General features: G+C 40.0%; 1 protein-coding gene and 1 long non-coding RNA gene across 2 annotated transcripts in view; both read right to left on the bottom strand.

Moving 5' to 3' along the window:
• Positions 1-13,659, bottom strand: part of LOC136834399 (uncharacterized) — a 55,817-nt gene extending 42,158 nt beyond the window's left edge. The window contains exon 1 of the long non-coding RNA XR_010851780.1: positions 13,280-13,659. This is a non-coding gene — a long non-coding RNA (uncharacterized lncRNA). The remainder of the gene's footprint in view (positions 1-13,279) is intronic.
• A 398-nt stretch (positions 13,660-14,057) lies between these two features.
• Positions 14,058-25,466, bottom strand: LOC136834400 (alpha-(1,3)-fucosyltransferase C-like). The gene is made up of 5 exons (XM_067096961.1): positions 25,201-25,466; positions 20,880-21,083; positions 17,016-17,174; positions 16,380-16,562; positions 14,058-14,325 (listed from the first exon to the last, which is right to left on the bottom strand). The coding sequence occupies exons 1-5, from the start codon at positions 25,449-25,451 to the stop codon at positions 14,319-14,321; spliced, it is 804 nt and encodes a 267-aa protein (XP_066953062.1). The 5' UTR covers positions 25,452-25,466; the 3' UTR covers positions 14,058-14,318.
• Between the last annotated feature and the right edge of the window lie 468 nt (positions 25,467-25,934).

Consider the following 25,934-nt stretch of genomic DNA (forward strand, 5'->3'; position numbering starts at 1 on the left):
GAAGCGGGTATGGCCAATCCTAAGCCGTGTTAGGATGATCTCAAATTTTCTGCTACGATTAAAACCCGAACTCCAAAAATTGATACTTTTTCTAATGCTTCTATACTTCCTATTTTCGGATAAAATGGGGTCCATCTCTGCTGCCATTTTTTACGAACGTTTCAGCTGATAACTGGACGCATATCCAAATGTGGCACCTTATCAGTTAAGAAATCACATCTTGCAGCATCCTTTGCTTTACTATCAGCCAGTTCGCTCCCTTCTAGACCAGTGTGCCCAGGAATCCAACAAAACTTTACTGATTTGTGGCAAACAGAAAGATAAAAAAGCCATTCTTGAGCCTTTTGAATTACGGGATGGGTAGGGTTAAACTTCTTTAAGGCTTCTAAAACATTCCTTGAGTCACTGATGGTTTGGTAATCTGCAAGGCATCTTTGAGTTCCTGCCGTGTAAATTTTGTATTATATGGTTCAAAATTATTTTCATTTAAATCGAGAGAAATCTGGGCATTTCTAATGTCTTGGAATTCTAGAGAATAGTTTTCACTACTTGATATTCTCGAGAAATGTTCTAATTTTTCTGCGACCCTCTCTGTTTGGGTGATTAGGTCACCATTTATCTTAAGGGTAGGCAGAGATTCAGGGACAAACTTGCCATTTAGTTTTTTTTCTTCCAATTCACTTTGGATGGTGTTTTTGAGCTAATGCCATTAATGTAGTACATCCATGACTCTCTTTTTGCTTTTTTAAAATATTTATTTTGCTTGGCCACAGCACATTGGTAAATAACTTTGGCTCGGGCAGTTCCACTCCTCTTATACTTTTTGTAGCATTTTCTAATGATCTTTCTCATACTACTGCATGTTTTGTTCCACCAAGGAACTGCTGGTCTAGAGGGCTTCCCTTCTGCTGTTGGAATGGAGGCAATTGTACTGTTGATGGTTGTGTCACTGAAGTAATTATATGCCTCCGAGATGGATGGAAATGATTTTACATTCTTGTCCATGAGAACAGACTCACTAAATTTCTTCCAGTCTGCTTCATCTACCTTCCATTTGGGAGGTGACTCAGAGGGTTGAGTCTTAACTGTTTTTATATGAATTGGGATTGTGGTCAATCCCATTTGGATATTCATTTACTGACCATATAATCAATGTGAACACTAAATGAGCAAAAGCTCAGATCGATAGCCAAATAAGTATTGGAGTAGAGGCTATGGTAAGTCATGGCTCCATTATTGAGTCTAGTGATATTATGATCATCCATAATATTCTCCAACATTCTACCCATTGGCATCTGTTGTGTTTCCACCCCCTGTGGGGTTCCGAGCATTAAAATCACCATGGAGGGGAAAGGAGTAGAAAGCTGATTTATCAGTGATGAATATCATTATAAGTGAAATCCAAATCAGGAGGAAGATAGATGGAGCAAACTGCAATTTGCTTGTCTAAAATGAAAGTTACTTCTACAGCTTGGAGATGAGTATTAATTGATAGCAAGGAGTGTTGCAACGACTTATACGCCATAATTGCTGCACCTCCCTTAGCTCTATCTCCAATTGGTTGTGGAGAATTGTACATGCTGTATTTTAACCCAGGATTATATTGTGTGCTTCCAAGCTTAGTTTTCTGGAGGTACACAATTCCTGGGTTATGGTCATGGAGCAGTACCTTCAGCTCTTCACTTCGAGCCCTAAGACCTCTACAGTTCCATTGTAGTATTGACCTGAAAACTATTTTTTGGGCTTGGTGGAAGGCCCTTTGAATGGAGCCTTCTCATTTACTCTCTTTTGTTTATGAGTATTATTAAGACATGATTTGGAGAGGACTGGTCTTGACAGGTTTGGTTCATTATCTGTTGATTTACTGGTGTCATTTTGTTTCCCTTTCTTGTCAGTTTGTTTAAATTCAGGTTGGGGTTCTTGCATCGAGCTTAGTACTTCGTATCTATTACTAAGTGATGCATGTTTAAATGGAGGAGAGGATGAGGGGGAACGTCTCCTCTTTTGGTGCTTTTGCTCCTCAGTCTCCATTAAATCAGGCAGAGACTCTGCCTGAGACAATTCCAAGGTGGTTGGGTTAAGTGCCATCTTATCCTCCTTGGAGGCTTGTGCTCTAGCCTCAACACGCCGACCACCTGACCCAGATGGCTGGGTCACTACCACAAGGGTTGATGCACCTGCTACATTAGAGGGTGCTGCCACTGCACCCCCAGTGGTAGATAGGGGTTGTGGCTTAAGAAGTTCAGCATAGCTCCTAGGTTGTTGACCTAATTGTCTTAATGCAAAACCGATACTTATATGCTCTACATTAGCTCTATTTAGTGCAGACAATTCAAATTTGTAAATTTCACAATTTTTGTTATTGGGTTTATGTTCCCGTTGATAATTAACACATTTTGCTTTTCTACTACATTCATCATCATGATGGACACCAGTGCAGTTTATACAAATTTTATCATTTTTGCAGTTTTTTGATGGGTGGCCAACTTAAAGCAATGATAGCACTCGTACCCTTTCATTTTCAAATATGACATGAGAAGGAACTTCAGAGTCTACAAAGGTTAAAATGATCATGTTGGCAATAGCTGCCTTTTCACTCTCCAAACTGTAGTGGGACTTATTTCTAGAATTTCTTCTTGTGTCATGTCATAAAGGTCTTTATCAAATAGTACTCCTCTCCCATAACTAAAGCTTACGTGGGGCTTGATCTTCGTAATCATTTCATTATTTTTTATGTCCAACAAGGTTAGCACATATGCTTCGGTTGTGGGTTTGGCATGAATAAGAACGGTGTTCTTCCCAAAACGAGAAATATCACCGCTCTTTATTCCTCCCATCTTTTTCTGAAGAAACCTGCAAAATTTATAGTAGTTATAATTTTCCTCCTTGGCTGAAGCCACCATCCACACAGGAGGTCTAAGAGTCCTTATTTCTGCATTCTGGTTTCTCTCTGGTTCATCCTGAGCCCATTTAGATGGCACATAAACGTCCATGTCTTTGGGAACTTTGTCTGTTAAGGGTCCCCGTACTGTAGCTTGACCCATTTGTATGGCACTTATACTACTAGCCTTTAGAGCCTCATCATGGCCACTAAAGTTAACCCACGCTTCCCATTTACATTCAATATCAATAAAGTTCATCCTGATTTCTACAACAGTTCCAATGATTTCAGAGCTGTCGAGATCATTTCACAATCACAACAGACTGGTAAGTCTTCGACATGGAGCATTCTCAAATTTTTCACACAACCTGGCTGTGTTGAAGATTTAATTTTGGATGAAGATTTCTTAGAGAAGTCCGTGTCCTTGCTTGAAGTCATCATCAATGAAGCATGGCTAGAAGGATCCAGGGGAGGGGGGAAGTCAGGAGGGGGATCAGGATATTACTGTGGTACTATCTTCTTGTGTTCCTATTTGCATTAATGCTTCAAATGAATTTTTTGACAGAGTATTATGCATATCATTTGCACCTGTTTCTTGATTCTTTACTTTTTTAGTTTTTTCCTGTATATTATTAATTTCTTCTTGAGATTTATTTTGCTGTGTTTTGTTATTTCTATCTGTATGCATTTTTATTTCACTGTTGGTTCTTGTTATCGAAGAATATGCAAGTTTCTTAGCAGGATCTTGAACTCTCTCACTTTTCATTCCAATTTAGCCTCTTTTATAAACATACCTGTTCTTTCTTGTAACATTTTCAATTCCGTATTGTATGTGTAATACTGTACATGCATTCTTTGGATCTTGCATGATGATTCTTCCCACAGTTTACACACTTAGGTTCACTACACTTCCACTGTGTGGTATGCTCAGTAGATCCACAATGAGTGCATACCGGTTCATTACAACAATTTTTCTTTGTATGCCCATACTTACGGCAATTTTGACACTGCAGTGGCTTTGGGACACAGGGTCTTAACTCTGTTTTGGCCCAAAATTCTTATTTTTTGAGCAGATCTTCACCCTCAAATTTTATTTTTGCTATTTTTAATATTTTTATTGCTTTTTTTTTCTTGGTCTAACATATAACTCACAATCCTGGATCTTAGGGTATCTTTTTTTGAGAGAGTCTAATAGCATTTTCTTATCGATTGGTTCGTTATTATTTTCAGGTAGTATAATGGTACCCTGAATGCTGTTCATAGTATCATGTTTTTCCACTTTTACGTTAAATTTTTAATATTTTTCTAAGACAAATAGTCTTCGGACAGACTTTTTGTTATGGCTTCTATTAGCCAAGTCTTCTCCTTTACTTGCCTGAATGACATTTCTGTTACTGGATGCCTATTTAATAAATAATTTTCTACTCTTAAACCTGAAATATTTTGGTCAGTTTCCATGGTTAGAAACCTTGACCAACTTCCACTCCCAAAGAGGAAGTCGAAGTGAGTCAAGATTGGGTCATGATGGTGCTTAGGTTTTTTTGGTCTAATAAATGGTATTGTTTTAATACCACTCTAACTTTTGTGATTTGAGCTTAACTTAGAACAGTCCATATCTGTGCCAGAAGTCGTAGTGATGTTTGATAAGTTCGCCATATAACGAAAAATACAAATTCCATCCAGGAAGAGGTCCCTCTCACCAGGGAGGCCCATCTTGGGGAGGAGCAATACTGTTACACACAGTGGTAACTGCCCAGGGATCCTCACCTGGATATACACAATACCCACAGTGCCTTGAGGGTTGTCAGTTCATCGAGATCGGACCCAGCACTAAGGACATGGTTTGACATAAATATTTCCCCTTGCTCAGCCACGTAGGGTACTCTATAGTTTTATAAGTGGAGTGGCATGCTGTCCAACTCCACCCTCCATCAAGTTAAAAGAGTAGTAAATTCAGTAATCCAGTACCATGCCAAGGTCGTCAACGAAAGAGGAAGAAGGGAGGGGAAAATTTATAGGAGTAAAGGAGTTACAGGTCCCAATGTTCAGTTGAATCCACAGCAGAAACAGCAGGTGTAAAGAAGCATGCACTCCCTGAAGTGGATCCTTAAGCCTCCCACCTCATCAAGGGGCTGGGATTAGCAGGGACACTCTGGAGGAAAGGGGCCCTTTAGACCCATCAGAACCCTTGAGGCACAGCTGCACCCTTGTTGGGCAAAGATGATGATGCACTAGCTCACTGTTCCCTTGCTTATTCATGATCTCATGACACACCAGAAAAGTTTCTTGGAAAAGGCATGAAATCCAGCAGAGATGCTGTCAGCATGGCACTCAGACTTTGGCACTGCTGACCCTCTGCCTCTATACTTGATAGCCTCTGACATAGTAGACAGAGAGGAAGAACGAGCAGGCCCCACCACCACTTCCATGGGTCTCATTACCATGTTGTGAGCGGTGCACACAAGAAGTGGAAAAGACCAAGGGAAATCTTTTCTTGAGTGAGAGATAAACTGTGAACATGCTGAGCAGAAAGGTAGTGCTGCTCTCCTGTGTGCACCCTGAAAGGGACGTGAAGGGGTGAACCTACCTGGTTGCTAGAGTGCATGTGGTCCAGGAACTGCAAGTGTAGCACAAATAGGTTGCACGTGCCCTTCACCATAAGTCTCCTTACAGGCATGAGGAGAAGAGTTGTTTCGAGGGTCTTGCTGGTCTTCCACGCTGAAGAGAAGGTCGAAGCCAAACCAAAGACAACAAAGCACTAACTGGAGGATCTGCCACTGGCAGGACTACTCTAACAAGAGGGCCACTCTCCTTTGCAGCAGAAGACAAGGTTGGCAGCTGCAGACACAACAGGAGAAGAAGGCTCAAGTGACAGCTTCTCCTCCTCCTTTCACCAAGCTGTTTAGAAAATCCACAAAAAAATGGACTACCCAAGATGTGAAGTGTAGAATATATCTTTCACAGGTATCCTACAGATGGCACCTTCTAGTTACCTGGAATGTCAAAATCAGATGAATAAGAGGGCAATTCATTTGATGAAGGAGCAGCTCTTTCAGCAACTATTCGTCATGGACAGACTTCTTATCAACATAAGTGCTATCCCTGTGATGATGGGTAACACTAGTAAGCAATGGGGTGAAAATGGGAGGAGAAGGGAGAAGGGAGCTGGAAGGAATTAGAGGTGTCATCAGGAGTGTATCTCCCCTCCCCGCAAGGAAGCCAGTGAACACTTCTTGTCCTTTTCCCTCTACTTGCCAAACTACTCCAACTACGAAGACAACCAGCACACTTCTTGCAGAAGAAAGATTGGATGCATGCCTTCCCCCACAGAATAACCAAATTAAAAAGCAATCTGTATATTTCCTAGGCATGAAATCCAGAGCCTTTTGTATTTTTGTAGAACTTAGCACATCCCTTTGAAGGGCAAACTACCAACAGTGAGGTTTACAAGCAATATACCAGAAGTATGCAGGATGTAAAAGGATAACAAAACAATATGGACACAGAAAATGACATTTTTATGATAAAGTTTTATATATAATTACCTAGTAATTACTTAGCTAACAATTTCTTGCCTCGGCAGCTTGAAAGTTAAAAAAAATTCGAGGGTAATGCCTCACAGATTTAGTGCAGGTGACTGGTCCCGCCCACAAACGGGAATACCAAAAACTACTAGCAGACAACCTCTCTCTGTTTATGCCGTATGTCCATCAGCAGGGAGGAGGGAGGGCTCCGTTCGTAATTACTGGGTACTATATAAAACTTTATCATAAAAATGTCATTTTTATATAAGTAATTGACCTAGTAATTATTTAGCTGCTTCCACTTTGACAAGAGGTGGGATACATGGACATATTCTAATGCAAAACATTAAGTAATATAATGAATTTGAAATAGAAAGAGTAGCCAGCATTGAGTACAATGCTTGTAGTTCTTTATCAGTTAAGACAGCCTGCAGTAGAGAACTGCCTCTGGTTGTTGCTCAACTTACCTGTAGCAGTGTGGCAGTAAAGCCAGGAGCGCCTCTAATAAAGTGGGAGCTTTGTAGCAAAGGAGTATTCCGATTGCCAACAAAGCACCAGTGGAAGTTATGTAGCTCAAGGAGTTATCCGATGGCTATCAAAACTTTAAAAGGTGCCCTTGCCCTGGGCGCAGTACTGCAAAGAAAACAACTAGATACTGTAACACTATCACTGGCACTGAAATAAAACTGCAACCCATCCACTGAGAGTGGTGGGTGCTCTAGGTACATTGTACCCCCTTGGCTGCCTAAAACTCGACACCTTATAACAAGATGAAGAGATAGAAGGAGAAAATCCTATGCTTCCTTCCACGGCCTCATGCCAGTTACTGATAATCGCAAGGTACTGCCAAAAATTTAACAGTTTCCTGTAGGACGATTGTAGAATGGATGTAAGGGACAAGTAGAGCCTGAAAGTTAGAGGAAAAAACTTTTCTGGCATCTTTAGCTTTCAGTTTAGAAGAAGGGAAATGCTCCCGTAAATCTGAGAGTAACTCAGAAAATAAAGTCCATAGTATAAAGAACCAGACATTCTAAATGGGTAATACCTGAACATCTCAGCTGGACAGAGAGATCTCTATTCATCCTCAGATTGGTGAGCACTGTTGGGTGCTCAAAGAATGAGCTAGCGCCAGAGCCATTAATTTTAGTCGAGAGGACAACATAGGCTCTTGCCATCATACTATAGAAAAGGATGTCCTTGAACTTCTGCTTCCTTCCAGGTAATACTGGAATGCTCCAACTGTACAAGAAGCTCTCTATTCTTCTTCAAAGTCAGTCAGTGCTTCTGGGCTGCAGGCAAGGCCAGCAGAGCTGGCTGCCATCTAACTACTAAATGTTTGGGAGCTGGAGGGCGTTCCTAGGAGCTTTGATTAGAGCTGGAGCCCGGCCATAACTGGCGCCAGGCGAGAATGAAGCCAGGTGAGGAAAAAACTCATAATAATGGGTGCTCCTGGGTACTATCCTTGGCTGTCAAGACTGTCTTCTCTACTATTAAATTCTTAGAGAGAGAGAGAGAGAGAGAGAGAGAGAGAGAGAGAGAGAGAGAACAGATCTAGGTCATGGAAGGGTCCTTGTTATCTGTAGAAAATTCCCAGGGTAAATGAGCAAACCTCGTTACTGAATCATACTTGGCTCGATCCCCTTTCCCATCTCTCAAATGTCTTTTGTAGCACCTCTGAAAAAAAAAAACCCACCTTTTTGATAAACACCCAGACATACCACCCTTGATGGTCTCTTGAAGTGAGATTGTTCAAGAAGGAGGATTCTGGGATAGTTCATCAATCCATGGCAGCAAATCAGGAACCATAACTGCAATTCAGAATGGGGCTACGAGGGATGTACAGTAGTAATGTTCTGATGAGTCTGAAAAAACCCAGTCCTTCATTGACCATATCGAATGGTGGAAGAGCGTAGAAGTCCAAGTTGGAACAATCTCGTAAAATGGTGTCCGTTGCCCATGTCAGAAGGTTCCCTTACGGTGGCAGACAGTCAAGGTCAGCCTGCCTATAGATAGCACATAACTTGACAAATCAGAGGAATCGAGGTCCATTCGGGAGTAAGAGTGGGTTTCTGAAGGTTCAGTTTCTCCGCCAGAAATTCCAGTTAGACTAGAGAAAACTCAATCAATCATTCACAGTAAAAAATTCTGTTCCTTTAGGGGCGAGTGTTAGAGTAAAAACATAAGAACAGTGGTGATGTCTAAAGGAATACCTCAGTCTAGGCTCTTCTGACTTATGTGAGCCGTTCTCCCAGGGTTATGTCCCGAAAAAACTCCTGGTTCCCTGAACGGGCTCCCTCAACTAGAACGAGGAGTGAGATGTAGTCTAAGACTAGACTCATGATGAGGGGCCTCTTCCAAAAGACTAAAATTCGAACAACTACCACCGTGGGTCCAACTGAAAATTCAGGTCTTGGGGAAGAGACAATGGAGCCCGGCTAAGATACCCTGTCCCTGCTGGTCTTGTGGGAAAGGCTGAAGTTCATGGTCAAAAAAGAAAACAGAAGAAAACGGAGAGTAGACTCGAAAGAAGGCTTGTGCCATAGTTGCCGAAGCCTAAACTCTCGAACTGGCAGACTCTGTCTCGTGAGACAAGTCTGAGATATATTCCAGTCTGTATGTGGACATGAAAACAGAGTATCCTATATAACCAAGAACTCCATTCAAGCACCCCGGGGAATGGACGACAAGACTGTATGGTTCGTTTATGAAATCCGAACAAACTTGTAGAACATCATGCAGACTTGCATATAACCAAGTGGACTAGTTGCCGACACATGGCCATCAGGGTGGGATCGACTTCCCATGAGATAATGCCCAGCGCTGACATGAAAACACCTCATACAGACTGAAAACATATGCGGCATTGTACTTGGCTAAAACTAATAACTGACGTGGTTAAAGGAACTCGGAAAATCCATAAGACCCACAAAAGCCTGGCCACGCGATAAAAAAGGGTCTTGAACCAAACCAGGAGTACAACTTCTGCTGCAGTCAAACACAATCCTCTAAAAAATCTTACAAAAATAACTAGGCGTTCAGAGATGGTACCTAGTATAACTAGAAAGAGCTGAGCGCTATGGAGCAGGAGTCGGGCGCTTGGGATTCGGTACCAGGCGCCTGAAAGCTGGTGCTAGGAGTTCTGAAGATGATAGGGCGCTTGGGAACGGGTGCCACTAGTGAAAGGGTTCATGGTGGTCCTTTCAGCCTGGAGCTCAAGAAAGACTAGGTCTATGCCCAAAAGACAAAAGGACCTAGCATATATGCCTTCTGAAAGCAGATGTGATTCTTTTGGTAGACGCCTGAGGCTGGCAACACTTGCGAGTCTCCAGTCTTCTTAGCCCCTGCTCCTGATGTTAAGACAAAAGAGATCCTGACAAGAACTCCAACCAGGAGTAACAGACAAAAAACATTTGTCTTGCTCCCTTAAAAAACCAAAGTCAGGCTCCCAACTCACTGTGGAAGTGACAGCTTTCTTCAACAAGCTCATAATTCCGTCCACCAAAGTCCCTGTCTACAAAGGCCAGTGCTTTGAGACACTAACTGACGTCACGAAAGGGAGCAATTTGGGCCATCTGGAACTCTAGGCGAAGGAGGAACAGGTTAAAAAGGGACAAAACCGACTGAGAGCATTGTATGGTATCACAGAAGAAGGTTGTTCTCACTATTTGTTGTGGCAGTTGAAGATGCATGAGTGGACAGTTCACCACCTCAGGCTGTCAGCCAATACAGGACAGGCTGGCAAATGAACTCAGTGGTTGGGGTCAGTCTGGTATGTAGTCATCTTTGCTCCCTCAAGCGGTGGAAGAATTTGTCTGAGCTGGGGCTTTCCCCCTTATGCTCACTCTTGTAGTTTCCCGGCAGAACAGAATTTTTACATTACAAATAGTTACCAATTTGCAGCCAACAACCATTCACACTTGCAACTGAAGTTAAAAAAAAAAAAGAGAGAGAGAAGGGCGGGATACCGTGAACTACTGTATTATTTCGGAGGGATGGGCTCCATAGGTGTCAAATAAATAGAACATATTTCCCCATAAGAATCAAATGGTAATAAGGGGATTTAGGTTCCAAGACAGTGGGAACTACCCTTTTTTAGGTTCTGATTAACACAGATCATTAAAAACACAGTTTCACTGTCCAACATTATCACCTTACTGCCCTTTGAACTCATGCTGTGTGCTCAAGCAACAACTCAATAATTTTCCGTATGAAACAATGGGGATAGGGGGTAACATATGGGACCACAAGTATGACAGGAGGCAATGGCACAGCGTGCAGGAATACCAGAGAACAAACAGCGGTTGGTCCCCCTTGTCAGGGCACAGTGTTGACACCGACATGGGGATCTTAGCCATTACCGTCACCATGATTGCTGTCAAAGTATCCACTGTATGAGGGCAGCCTTCCTGCCACAGGGAAACTTCCGCTGCACCTTATGATGCCCACTGTCAACCTGGAGAAAAGAGCAAAAATTAGTAAAGGGAGATTCCACTTGCTCCAAGGGGGATTGCCCTAAAAAGCGAGAGGAAGCCCCTGAGAGGAGGTTGCCCGACCGCCCTCCCCCAACTGATCCTCACTCGACGAGCGAGCGAAGAGGACAAAGGAGATCTCTCTCCCAAAGGTGAGGAGGCCAGGAGGGAAGCTCCCAGGAGGAACAAAGGGGAAGTCACCAAGGGTGCCGTTGGCAATGAAAGCCTTCCAACGATGCCAGGCAACTCCCCCCAACAATAAGGTTCCTCCCAGCAAAACCGCCGACAGCGCAGGTGGCAAAGAGCAACACTTGCAGAAGACAGAAAAGTTTACAGTCACATCCCTGAACTAGGAGCGGAGGATGTGAGGTCCAGATGATAAGGGAATGAATTGTTACGCCACTGGCCGCCGACCCCAAGAAACACACGCTGGGGAAAGGCGGCCTTACCGCAAGGCTGTCAAAATCGTGGGTTTGTATATTAAATCATATCAAACACACAGAATATATGCACAAAAACAACACAACAGATCCCACCAGGGAAGAAGAGCTTAACGACAATCAGGCAGAGAGCTCCAAAAACACGTCTGTGCTGCATGACGTCTGAAAGTAATTCCTAATGTAAAAGACCGATGGTTTGTATATTGTGTAGGAACAAGTGACATTGCACTAGGTAAATAGGGGCCTGGATCCCTGGGTTGGGCTAGTTTTGGTTATGATAGGTCACAAACATATTGTTTCCTTTAATTTGTAATGCCCAAGGATAGGTTGGGAAGGGGGTTCCCGGGAGGAAAACACCCCTCTTTCCTGGCTAAGAAAGAACCTGGCACCCTAGGTTAGGTTTGGTGAGGGTCTAGGGGGGCAACGCTACCTCGCTTAGGTAAGGGCCCAGTGTCCGGTCCCAATGCCATATTTCAGATTAGGTGAGGGTTTGGGGAGAACTAACCAACAGCTCCGCATTGGGCATTACTTTGAAAATTGGTTTGTCCTATAGTATTTTGGTTGCTTATCAAGAATTTGCCGTTATTTTTTGTCGGTCAGCTGTAATTAACCTGTAAATAACCTCATTAGTTGTATGCCGACCAACCTGGAATGCTATCGCACATGCACAGTGTTGTAGGGGAGCTTTTGGTAAAAGGTGGAGTCTCTTTCACAGGGAGTCCAGGGGCCTCTGGCCCCCTGCTAAGTAACACAGCCTGATAAGTTAGGTTAGGGTACGTTAGGTTAGTATAGTTCCTTTTACAACATGTTTCCTTAGCCAATCCCTTCTCAAGCATATAGCTCCCTAAAGACTTGCACATGCACAGAACCATTCCATAACAACATGGCAGTCTGATCTTTCTCCCGTTTTCCCCAACCCAAATTGTACCCCAACCATGTTGGATAGATATGAGGGTAATAATAATTAACCAACAATAATCACCACCACCTCCTTCATCAGCAACACTAAAAGTATAGGAAAAATCAATTTCAAAGGTAACAGTCTGTGTGGAGCTGTTGCTTAGATTTATCATGGTTTCCCCTGGCTAGGTAAGGATCTGGCCCCCTAGGTTAGGATAGCGACAACCCCCGCAAGGTAAGATCCTAGCCTCCTAATTTAGGCTAAATCCTTGGTGAGGTCAGGTGTAGTTAGGTGAGGTAGCTACTCTATTTAAATTTCAGTGCCACGACCTAGGTTTAGGTTGGGGCGGCAAAGCCCCCACCGCCAGATAAGGGCCCTGCATCCTAGGGTAATTGGGTTATGTCGCAACCACATTATTTATTTTGGTTATCAGTGCCTCTGGTTGGGTTACTTGGGGGGCAAAGCCCCATCCCCACCCCGGTGGAGTCCAAGCACCCTAGGTTAGGTAAGGTTATAACACACTATTATAATTCACTATTTATTTTCTCCAAACCAAAAAGCCTGGTTTCCGGGGAGTTTCCTTTTTCATATTTAGACAGCAGAGGAGAAAGGGTCAATGGCATAAAAATGGTGGTTTGAAATTCAAAAAACACGGAAATACATTAAGAAAACGTTGGCTATGGTAGATCATATGGTTTATGGAAGGCCAAAATTGGTAGCACTAAGTACAGTATTAGCTCCGCGACGGGATTTCCTTGTAAATTAACTTTTCTGTAGTATTTTAGTTGCTAATTACGGTAGAAATAACCCAAAATTGAAGTTTCAAATTTATTACCCAGTTCCCACTTCTGTTTTCGACGGGGCATCATTGGCCTATGGCTTTCCAGGATCACTACAACTGAGTAGGCTATACAGACTAGACCCGACACAAAACAAGATTAGGTCTAGGGGAAGTCTAGGTAAAATGAACCGGGGCAAAACTTGTGTATTTGGATACTTGCATACGTCACCCTTACTAATAATCGGTCTTAATTACAAGAAATACTAAAATGCTTTCTACTTACACACTTCAGGATGCAAGAGGGTTGCAGACGGAACGAACAGTGAAACATAAATTACTGACGCAGTTCAGCAACATGCTTTTCATACGTGACATCCTTAGAGCACATCAGTTGGCTTGTGTTGCAACTCTTTGAGTAATTTACGAAGTATGCTTGCACATATCGGTAGAATTAAGTACCAAATATAATAAAAAATTTGCACTGAATATCAAGATCTATACTTGAAAACACTACAAATTTAAATTTCGACAGGTGGACCCCAGCTACACTGGAAATTGTGAATTTAGCCTATGCACTACGTTTGACGGTTAGACCTTAGTTTACACCATACTTACTTCGGGGTCATTGGTAGCCACTAAACCTTGCTGAAGGCGCGGCGGCGTAACAAGCCACACGTTCCTGCGCTGACAGCATACCAAAATGCCGGAAGTAGTTTACAGTAGCAAACATATTATATAATAATAATAATAAAATATAATAATAAATAATAATAATAATAATAATAATAATAAATTACAAAAACGCCCTTTGGTACTAAAAGAATATATCTATTACGAGAATAGTTCTAATAGTTCTTAGATAAAAACTTCCAAATTTAACGTACTTTATTTATTTATATTGCATTTAATTTAGCTTTTCGCCGCCAGTGACCCTAGAATGAATTAAAAAATACAATTTCTGTGAGTTAGCGCTATTCATCTGTAGTCGGCATGCGATGGTGTAGTTTTAAAAACTAATCCTTGTACCAGCCTAGGATGAATGATTTTAAAAGCTTTGTATGTTATGTTTAATAATTTATTTATAGAAAATACCCCAGGCTGCTCTTGATAATAGAACCCTGGAAGCAATTTCCATCTTAATACAGTCCAGGATAAAAATATGAATGCTTTTCGACCTCAGTTATTGCTGTTAGGGAGTGAGTTTGCTTGGTGTCAAGAGCTCTAACGCACCCGCCCCACAAACCCATGTAAGATACTTTCAAGAGTCCTGCCCCGGTATTTTTTTTTTTTATTACAAAGGATGGCATCCAGGACACATGCTCCTATGTTCTGAAACAAAAGATATTCAGGGTTAGTTAAAAAGCTGTTCCATCTCACTAGTAAATACGGTCATTTACAGTGATTCTGATATGTAAGAAATATTAAAAACAAATAATTAACAAAACTAACATGGACAAGAGGTGCTATGTAACCCTTGTCCTGAATCAGGCAAACTGTAAAGTTATGGGTGGGCTCAAAATCACATGATATATATATATATATATATATATATATATATATATATATATATATATATATATATATATATGCATGTATGTATGTGTGTATGTATAAAGCTATTACACCTGAATTGGGATAGGTTTACAAAAAAAAGTAAGGAAATAGTATTTATACAGTTGAATCCCAAGTGCAAGAAACTTTCACATTTACTTCATACACTATAGCATATGTTCGTCAACAAGGCGTCAAACCCTCTAAACACTTACTGACATTCACCTCAATCTTGCGCAAACTTGCAATTCCTAGACATTATAAGACATATTTTTAAATACCTACCTCATGTCATCTATTCATTGCTTCTAAGGTCCTACGCTCCTCCTCCCTCCTAAGACTATAGAGTTACTCGAACCTCAAACACTCCTGGTATGCTTTTCCACCTACGTTGTCCTTCTTACCACTTCCACGTACATCTGTAGTTCTCTCTCTTTCAACCACAAGTCACCCGAATAATATGTGTGGCATAAATGGAACCGGAAAAGCTTGTGGTATGGATACATGGGCAATGGACGGTGTGTGGAGAATACTACACAAACATCTTCAACCTTTCTTTTTTTTATTTTCACTCAACATGAACGCTTCACGCCTATAAAAAGAGTTGGCTCAACATTTTCTTCATACATTTCTACCTTGGCATCCACAGACATTCCAAGTCTCTTCCCAAAATTTTGCACATACCTTGCCATCGTCTTTGCTTCGTTTATTTTGCAAATACCTTCTTTCATTCTAACGTCATCAGTATATTTACTTCCAAATTCCTGTACAAATCGGCTACTTTCATTCTTCCACACTCCATATCAATATTTATTAACTATTTTCCTGGCTTTCAGTTACCCTCATAACCCTAATATTGCTCACATTTACTCTCCACTTTCTTCTCTTGCAAACACTTTCAAACTCTTTCGTTAGCGGTTACAGTTTCTCGTTACTATCTCCAGTCAGTACTGCATATTTTACAAAGATAAACCATAACAAACTAATTTATGACTAATTTTTTTACCGTACAACTTTGAAGCTGTCTAATTTTCCTATCTTTAAGTTGCATAGCTCTGTTTATAAAGATATCGAACAACATAGAGACACAACACATTTTTTCTGACTGACTTTTACACCAAATCAGTCACTCTCTTGTCTGCACATTCTAACACATGATGTGCTTCCATCACAAAATATTGTAATTACTTTTAACATAATTCCTCTAATATTCTTAGTTATTTCTAATTGATTTTTGAAATGTAGGCTGTCAAGCCAAGCACTGGGGCACTTTCGGCCAAGTAGCACCTAAGACAGTGAAGCGGAGCGGAAGCTGGAGTGGCTGGACAGAAGGATAAAGAGATCCAGAAAATAAAGGATATGAAGTACAAGGATCTAATGGTGGAAGTAAAAGAAAACCCCACATTTACACTAAGAAGTAATAGTTAGAGGTGTTGTACAGCAAGATTGACGAAAGAAAATTGGAATGGATGTGAAGTAAAATACTAAAAAGTGGGTGCAGCTAGGGGCTGAAGGGACGCTGCAAGAACTCTTTAGTAATGCCTACAGTGCACCGTCTGAAGTGCACTGTCAGCCCTACCCCCTTACAGGGGTAGCCACTTCTACCAACACAACCTTAGTACAATAGAATAATTATTCCTCTCACCAATCCCATCAGAACCTTTCCCTCATTTGGCTATATCTTACACGTCCGGGTCAGTCACCAAATGAGACTATCACTAAGGCAGCGCCTCACTTGTAATGCGTACTATACAGCATGTGTACCATGTTTCAATTTAATCTTTCATTGTCAGCATCATGATACAATTGCCTAACTGGGAATCATAACTTACTTGTTCTCCAGGCGAAACTTCCTCCCAGCTTCGAAGGAATATTGGCACTGTGAGTCCACCACGAACCACTTATACAGGTCGCTCGTCTTGGTCTCATTGTCTGCGTGGAGACGCTCGCAGAGTTCGCACCAGGGCGTCAGCGCCCTCACCCATTTTGACGTGAAATGGTGGTACTGCTTCCAGCTAAGGAGAAAATGGAGGAGCGATTAACAGCAGCACTTCATTGCCTGCAAGTTTACGTCATTACCAAAGTGGGTTTGTTACTGTTATTGTTATAGTTACTGATTTTAATATAGTTCCTGTTTGCGTACCTTAACTTATCTTAGTTACAATTTTTCTGTCGCCTCACAGTTACTACTTTCGTAAAAAATACCATGCATTCTACTCCTGCTATTATTATTATTATTATTATTATTATTATTATTATTATTATTATTATTATTATTAATGCAAATCTTTTGCAGCCCTAAGGAATTGCTAAGGCTATGGATGTTTGATTGCAATTGTCTTATTTCAGGAAATTCACTTCCTTAATTTCTGTCACTCTCGTCGGTCCTCTTATGATATCAAGAACAAAATCTTCAAAGTGTTTACTGCGCATTTCGTGCAACTTTGAAAACAAAGCGGGGTACTCACCGAAAGTATTCGTTGTATGCTTTATCATCTTTGTCTAGTTTGAGGAGGTAATCTGCCAGTTCTTTCGCTGACCCGAAATCAAAAGCGTCGATATAGGAATGCGGCGGAGCCACATGTGAGTAATTCGCTAAACCGTAAACTACAGGAATAACATTATATCTGTAAATGTAGACAACCAGTGTTAGGTTTAAAGCATTTTTATGACGCCTGAAATCTTAAATGGGATCCAAATATGGACACCCGAATTCCATCATATTGGAAGGATGACCAGCATATGCTCTTTATATATATATATATATATATATATATATATATATATATATATATATATATATATATAAATATAAATAAATGTTTTCATTCAACATTAAGCTGCTTCGTTTAACAAAGGGTGCTCAAAAGTTAAGAAAGGACAACGATCACAACTGTATTTATGCTTAAACCGCTGGATAGTGGATGAACCCTTTGCGTCAAAAACTTCCGCAATACTAGCTGCTTCTTACACCTACACAGATGCCTCACCCGTAGCATGTCGAAATGTCCTACACACACTACGCCACTAACCTCTATCTGACAAGCAGTCTCTTGCTTCTGGATGCAGTGGCCCTTCCCTTCCAACACCTCCTTCACTCTCTTTATCCATCTTCCCTAGGTCTTCCCTTCCCAAAACCTCCGTAAAGGAGAGTTGCTTGAACAGTCCCTTCAGAAATTCTAACTCTGGCTTCCACAAACACCTCAAGTTTCCTCCACTTTTGCACGACTCCTTTTACCTTCCATGCTTCACCTAATCTACGACTCCTCTTATCCTACCATCAATTGAAATATTTATTCGCAAACACCTACAAGAATCTACTGCTTCTGCTTTCTCACCGTCTATATCAACTGATCCATCTTCCATGATATTTCAAAAAATCTAAAATACCTACATCAGTAAGTGGTGAATTGTAGGTTTTACCAAGAAGGGAATTTTAAAGGATGAAGAAAGTAAAATACAGAAATTTTTCAACCTGGAAAGATAACGGGATTCCCTTCTAGACACCAGCTCGTGAACCTTTCTGGACAGGCATATTATAAGTCTCCATTATTCCAGGTCTAAACTCCCACTTGGCCCCATAACCTTACTGTGCCCTTCGTTTGCTCACGTCTTTCTCTTTGTTTACACAATTTCAGTTTTTCTTACTATTTCTGAAGTTTTTCTTCACTGTCCCCAATCACTTTTGTAATATCTGCGAATGTCACTTATTCCAACTTCATTTTCGTTCCATCCTCTTGTCCCCCAACTTTTCACCTACATCCACTGTCCTTTCTCTGACTTCTCAAATCGCTCCATTTACAAATATGTTAAACAGTCACGGAGGCATAATCTACTCTTGTCTCCAACCCATCGCTATACCTAAGTAGTCACTTTCCCTTCAACAAATTCTAATACATATTTCACTTACGCTAAAAAAATTGTTATTGTTCTCAGTCATGTGTTCTCGACACCCTCTGCATGGCCTCTTATTATTTTGTCATATCATACGTTTCTTAACACATTTTTTATCCCTGTTATCTAACATTAGCTCTGGGAATATATCTTTGGCCTCGTAATAATATTTGAAATACCCACCATCGTCAACTGAATCTAAAATTCTTTCATGTTTCATCTTTGATAAAGCAATACATGCTACTGTCTTTTTGTCTCAGTTCCTCCTGGATGTAAAAAACATGCACAATATTGTGATACGTCGTTAACGTGATAAACAAGGGCAAAAACTTGACCTAATTCTTTGGACTGTAAGTTATGTTGCTACAGTTTTATAAACATATCAAATTCTATCTGTTGTAAAATATTCAGCAGGAAAAGCAAGTCCATAAAAGATAACAGAAATTACAAAGCATAGGACAGGAACTTGTCACAGCAATTCCTGAGTGAAAATAAGGCTAGGGTAAGAGAACAAAGCAGAGACAACAACAAAAGCTTGGGCAGCCTAAATATATTTATAAGATAAATGCCTCTAATTAAGAAGGCTTATGTATAGACAGTAATTAATGTCCCTTCAGTAGGATTAGGAAAATTAAGACTGCAATTCTGTGTTTAAATATAAATCAGTTTACCTTTTAATATAAGCAATATCCAGAGGTATGAAAGTATTGGTACGAAATTAATTAATTTTGCTTTCTACATCAGTCATGAAGTCAGTATTAAACTTTCATAACTAGACACATAAAACACTTGTGTTTCTGTTTTGTCAATCAAATAAAAAATGTAAAAAAACATCATTCGTTTAATACAGGTGTCTAATGTGATAATACTACTTTTTTTTATCACGAATACATTTGTTCCTCTTTTAATATTACTAGACCTGAAAAAGACAGGAGGGATGAAATTAGAATTGCTGTGAACTAGGAAAATAAGACCTTCTGAATACTGGATGTAAGCAGAGCAAGACCTAATGAATACTGGAAGAGTTAAGCAGACTGCTTGAAGTGAAGAGAGCGAGCAAGATTCAATGAAAACCATTAGGATAAAATGGAATATGCTGAAACTGAGGACAGCAAAACCTGCTAAATATTGGACAGATTAAATGGAATGTGCTGGAAGTGAAGAGAGAAAGAGTGGCTGAATAACGGAAGGACTAAATTGTATATGCTGAAAGTGATGAGAGCTGAATACTGGTCAAATCATTTGGAAAGTACTGAGATTGAAAAGAGCAAGATTTGTGAAAACTGAATGAATTAAAGTTTAGAACTGTGCTGGATGTGAGAAAAGCAGTCATTGGTGAATGCTTAAAGGATTAAATGAAATGTGCTGAAAATAAAGCGAGCAAGACCTTATGGATATTAGAATGATTAAATGCAATGTTGAGGTATAATAAGCTGGAATCGGAAAATGCAAAACCTGCTGAATATTGGAACGGTTAAATGGAATATGTTGGAAGTGATGAGGGTAAGAGCTGCTGAGGACTGGAAGGATTAATTGGAATTTGATGGCAGTGAAGAGAGCAAGACCTGTTGAATGACAGAAGGATTAAAAGGAATGTGATTAAATGGAATACGTTGGAAGTGATGAAGGTAAGAGCTGCTGAAGACTGGAAGGATTAATTGGAATTTGATGGCAGTGAAGGGGGCAAGACCTGTTGAATGACAGAAGGATTAAAAGGAAAGTGCTGGATGCTGACGAATTAAGGCCTGCTGAATATTGAATTAAATGGAATGTAGAGCAAAACCAGCTGAAGACTGGAAGGATTAACTGGAATGCTATGGAAATGAGGAGAGCAAGGCCTAATGAGAACTAGAAAGATTAAAAGGAATGTGTTGGAAGAAGAGCAAGACCTCCTGAATATTGGCAGGATTAAATGGAATTTACTGGAAGCGAGGACAGCAAGACCTGTTGAGTAGTGGAAAGATTAAAAGTAAAGTGCTGGAAGTGAGATGTTATTAATTAGACGTTATAGAGCCGGAGAATGCTACGGCTGGTACCAGATGTACAGTATACGGATTGAGGAAAGTGAGAACTAGAGAATTCCAGATGGCTGAACAGATGAGAACAGAATTTTGGAAGAAAAGATTTAGAAATCGTAGAAGAAATAAAAAAAATTTAGGAACAAGATACATACACGCTGGTGATTTGTCTGACAGAAATAGAAGTTTATTAAATCTACTGATACTCTGCAGAGAATTTTCGTCGTCGATTCAGAGAATCATGGGTTAAGTATTTCTGCTGAAAGTGTGTTTGTGATGACTGTTAATACAGAAACTTGAATATATAAAAAAATTCATCAAACCTCTTATTTTTAATATATTCGGTTACCAATACCACGAACAGCTGCAGATAAAAGAAACAGGATTCATTTAAACAAGCAAGCCAAAAGAGATCATTACCTTAATGTGTTGAATAGTTTCTCGGTGACGTAGTCTTTACAAAGAGAGTTTTCAAAAGCCATATAAAACTTGTAATCTCTTTGCAGCATCTCATAACAATAATCTGGTTGTTTGAGGGCGCATTCACCCCCACAATCACACTTCAGTGGTCCACAAGGGCCGTAAACGTCCACCGGCATGAATTTTTGTAGTTCTTTGACGAACCTTCAGAGAACAAATGGATCAGTTTTAGAATGGTGTAGCTGCTATTTATTTTGATGGTAGTATTCTTGTGTATCTATTTAAGAAAGAATCAAATAGTTCTCCCCATTCAGTGACTGTTCCAACCTGATAGTTGCCTGGGTGGCTGAGGGCTATAATTTTTATTATGAAAATTTCATCCGTCATATCGTGACCTTGATTCAATTCTTGTACCTCGTTCTTATATTGCTTAACAATTACAGCAATTAAATCGAACTTTAATCGGGACCTTGATTCAATTCTTGTACGGCGTTCTTATATCTCTTAACAATTACAGCAATTAAATCGAACTTTAATCGGGACCTTGATTCAATTCTTGTACCGCGTTCTTATATCTCTTAACAATTCAATTAAATGTCGGGACCTTGATTCAATTCTTGTACCGCGTTCTTATATCTCTAAACTAATACAGAAATTAAATTGAACTTTAACTGATCTCTTAAAGAATGTTCATATTCGGGCTCTAGTTCTCTTGATAGTTATATCCAATCTAGTTATTTCTGTGTATTATTCAAAATATTTTCAAAAGAGGATGTTTCTCAGTCAGAAAATTATATTCCATCTGGCTCTTTCATTCTGGAATGAAAATTAAGTAGGACAAACAAAAACCTATTTTTTTATATATTTATGTTAAAAATAAGAAAAGCCTATAACGCAACCCAAAGGGAATTAGCCCATGAAATGTGAAAAAGTAAAGACACATTTTTGGGTTAGGGTCAGAAATTGTCTGGAAGAACTTTGGAAAATTGCCTTCCTCTCGGGTTGTTTCAGGAAGAAACAATGAAAGCAACATAAAATATGCAAAAGATACTGGAGAGACCAAATCACTGCGCGTTGACCCACTTTCCACTGCAGATATTGAAAAGATAAATCTTCAAGGTGTCACGTTTTGCAACAAAATGATAGAGCCCATCACAGTTTTGCTACCAAGACAGTGGGAAAATGGCATGTATAAAACCGACTTTCAAGAGTAAAGAATATCAAATGAAGCGATGATAGGAACTATCATCTAGGAAATATAGCATTCATAAAGAAATACCGTAATATGGGTAAGTCAGAAATGCTTGTACAATACTGCAACTGTCTCTACCAAACTTATAACCAAGAAAACAACCTCACTGACTAGCTATTTAAGCAAAATGGGCATGAAGTATGTAATTTATTGCACATTGCAACAAAGAACAAAAAATAAAAAAATATGCATAAGACCTCTCACACAAATACATCAAGGAAAGCATAAAAAAGGTGGGGAAATGGTATCTAAAACATTGGGAAAAGGATCTCTGAGTACATAGCACCCACTTTTCAATGAGTTCCCCCAAGAAATAAAAACGTGTGAGAATTTAAAAGACATATGCCGAGGAAGAAACACTTGAGGGTGTAGTCAAGTCTCCAGCTTTGAGAAATGAAGCTGGTCCTTGTGCCAATCGTGATTTGGAGCGGATTAGCAGATCTCGTACAGATTTTCCACCCCATCCCCGCTTCAGGTGGATGGAACTCTGCTGAATGAGTCTGAAGCGTTAACTATTCTTGGTGTAACTTTTGACTCAATCTTACTTTTGAGAAACTTCTAATAAAAGTGTCAGCAAATGCCTCACAGAAGTTAGGCACTGTACAGCAATGTTAGGCATTGTAAGGCCTCATATATTTAAACAGTGATAAAATCCTTCCTTCACTAGAATATTGTTCTCTGGCGTGGATGTCTCCTTCTGGCCAGAGATTTATCTCTTTTAGATAGTGGTAGGGTTTGTGGTGGTAGGTTTCCGCTTCCTAACAGTTCCTTGCTGGGTGAGCGGGTTCCGTTCTCAGCTACCACTCTGTTGGTCGCGAGTTCGAATCTCCGACCGGCCAGTGAAGAATAAGAGGAATTTGTTTCTGGTGATAGAAATTCATTTCTCGCTATAATGTGGTTCGGATTCCACAATAAGCTGTAGGTCCCGTTGCTAGGTAACCAATTGGTTCTTAGCTACGTAAAAGTAAATCTAATCCTTCGGGCCAGCCCTAGGAGAGCTGTTAATCAGCTCAGTGGTCTGGGTATACTAAGATATACTTACTTTTTTCTGCTTCCTAACATTAGCAGTTATGACTTGGATCTTCGACAGATGGTCTCTTGTTTGTCAATGTTTCAGAAGTTGTTTCAACAGAGCTCTTTCACATTCACAACTGATCCCTGAGCCTCTGTCAAACTCAGTTCCAGAGGTTCTTTACACCTCACACCGTTGTGACTGTGGAATAGTCTCCCTGAGGATGTTGTGCAATTGGAACTTCAAAAGTTCAAGCAAAGATACAATGCATTACTGCCCAAAAACAATTCTCCTTGTATTTCAGTAATTTTCTAACATTTTTATCTATCTATTTATTTTGTTAATTTATTTTTTCTTTTCTAATAGGTGATCTCTTCCTTTTGTGTTTCCTATTACCCTTCGCTACTTGTTTCAAATGAACACCATATTCTTTGGAAGTCTAAATTTCAGGTCAACTTTAACCTTTGTGGGCTTGTTCCATATAAACACGGTTCATGGTCTGAATAATAATAATAATAATAATAATAATAATAATAATAATAATAATAATAATAATAATAATATCCTCTGGGACTAAGGTATCAGAACAGATAGGGTGATAAGTGCCAATAAACCAGACGTGACGTTGATTGACAAAATCAAAAAGAAAGTGTCACTCATTGATGTCGCAATACCATGGGACACCAGAGTAGATGAGAAAGAAAGAGAAAAAATGATTAAGTATCAAGACCTCAAAATCGAAATAAGGATATGGAATATGCCAGTGGAAATTGTACCCATAATCATAGGAACACTAGACGCGATCCCTAGATCCCTGAAAAAGAATCTGGCAAAACTAAATGCCGAAGTAGCTCCAGGACTCATGCAGAAAAGTGTGCTGCTAGAAACAGCGCACATAGTGAGAAAAGTGATGGACTCCTAAGGAGGCAAGATGCAACCCGGAACCCCACACTATAAAAACCATCCAGTCGAATAGGATGACTGTGATAGACCAAAAATAAAAAAAAATAAAAAACTAATAATATATAAGAAAAAATATACCTAGCTATTCAGAGCCAGCTATGACATGGAAGAGCAAGTTCTGCAAGGGAAACGTGAACTGTAACATATGAATAAATGGGGCAAGCTAGATGAGCCAAATGAGACTTGAAAGGACAGTCTCCACAGACGAATAGGGATAATGGTGATGGATCTCAGTAAATACTGTAGAAATGACTGATTCTTAATTTACGGATGCATGGAAAACACGAGCTCCCAGAGACCACAAACCTACACCAATGTTGAACAATAGCAATTTAAGGGGTACATACCAACCTATTTGGGAAACAATCGTTGTACAGTATATGGATATCTGATCCGTTTTTGAGCTCTCACACAGTTCTCGATCGCAGTCACCATCTCGCACTATCCAACCTACAAAAGGTCCCTTTTGCCCAAAAGCACATTCATATCTCTCCCAAAATCTAATCGCTTGAAGATAGGCGGAAGTCCACCTTTGGCTTGTTTTTGCAAAAATCCAGACGGAACATTTTGCAGAACTTTGCTAATACATTGGCAAACAGACAATGAACTGAACCAAAACACAAACTTCTTGACACAGGCAATTAATATTGGAGTTAAAAGTTTTATTAGCCATGAGAGCTCAGTGCATGTCCGGGAACAAATCAACATTGTATTTACTAAGTAAAAACCGAAGGAATGAACCCATTTTTTATAACTTTTAAAGACCATAATGTTTCTGATTTTTTTTTTGTATTTAGCAGTCATATTTTAGCACTTTCCTGCAAAATTCTGCAATCATTAGCAAATACTGCTGGAAAAATTGAAGTCGTCCACGTTCATTAATTGGTGTCTCAGTCACGAGTACAAACTGGCGTGACTTCAGTTTTAATGTCAAATATCGGACAGAAACACGAACATGAACATACAAGAATGCTGTTTTGTTGTCATAATTGAATAACTGGTGCAAAATATCCAAAATATGTTCAAAGCAAACTAAAAGCTGAAAAAATACCAAATAAAGCCCTTTTAAGATCCGGGTGGGCCTTTGTACTTACTGTTGCCTCTTACTGGCTGCTTTACAGTTAGTGACGAACCAAGCGGCCAGTTTCGTCTTTCCTGCCGTCGTGTTCTGGTAATTGGGTACTGGAAGAGGATCCCGACTCCGGTACATGACGTCAAATCTGAAAACAAAAAGCGACGGTGTCATTTCTGGTCTAGCTCTTGAGAATTCAGGTTGAAAGAAGACAGACGCATGGAGACCCAGTCCCTTCTTTGGAATATACTCGCCTTTTCTTTTTACAGTCATTGTGCAAGAATGTTGGTGTTTACTATTTTGTTGGTTTGATCAATACTAATTTCTATTAGCACGTCACGATGCTTCACTGTTTCTTTTACAATGCTCATTCTGCCCCGTGGAAATTTGTTAAACAATTAATAACCTATTTTTTTGTCTTGCTCCCTATGAATATGTTTGTTTCTTTTAATAGTAATAATGTAGTACATATCTCCGAAGTCTTTCCTTGGGTCGCTCCACTACTTCAGTCCCTCCAAGCAAGGCCTACTCTCTCTCTCTCTCTCTCTCTCTCTCTCTCTCTCTCTCTCTCTCTCTCTCTCTCTCTCTCTCTCTCTCTCTCTCTCTTCGAAGACGAGGTGTTGCAGACATGACAGTCTTTCTGACGAATTAACACTGCCTTTTACAACCTAGCTATTTTGTACACATTATTTTCACATGTTCTACTATACTGTTTATCTTTTTCGTTCACTATTCCCAATTCTTCATCTCCTGCAG

This window comes from Macrobrachium rosenbergii, chromosome 53 (assembly GCF_040412425.1).
Source record: "Macrobrachium rosenbergii isolate ZJJX-2024 chromosome 53, ASM4041242v1, whole genome shotgun sequence".
NCBI classification, from domain to species: Eukaryota; Metazoa; Arthropoda; class Malacostraca; order Decapoda; family Palaemonidae; genus Macrobrachium; species Macrobrachium rosenbergii.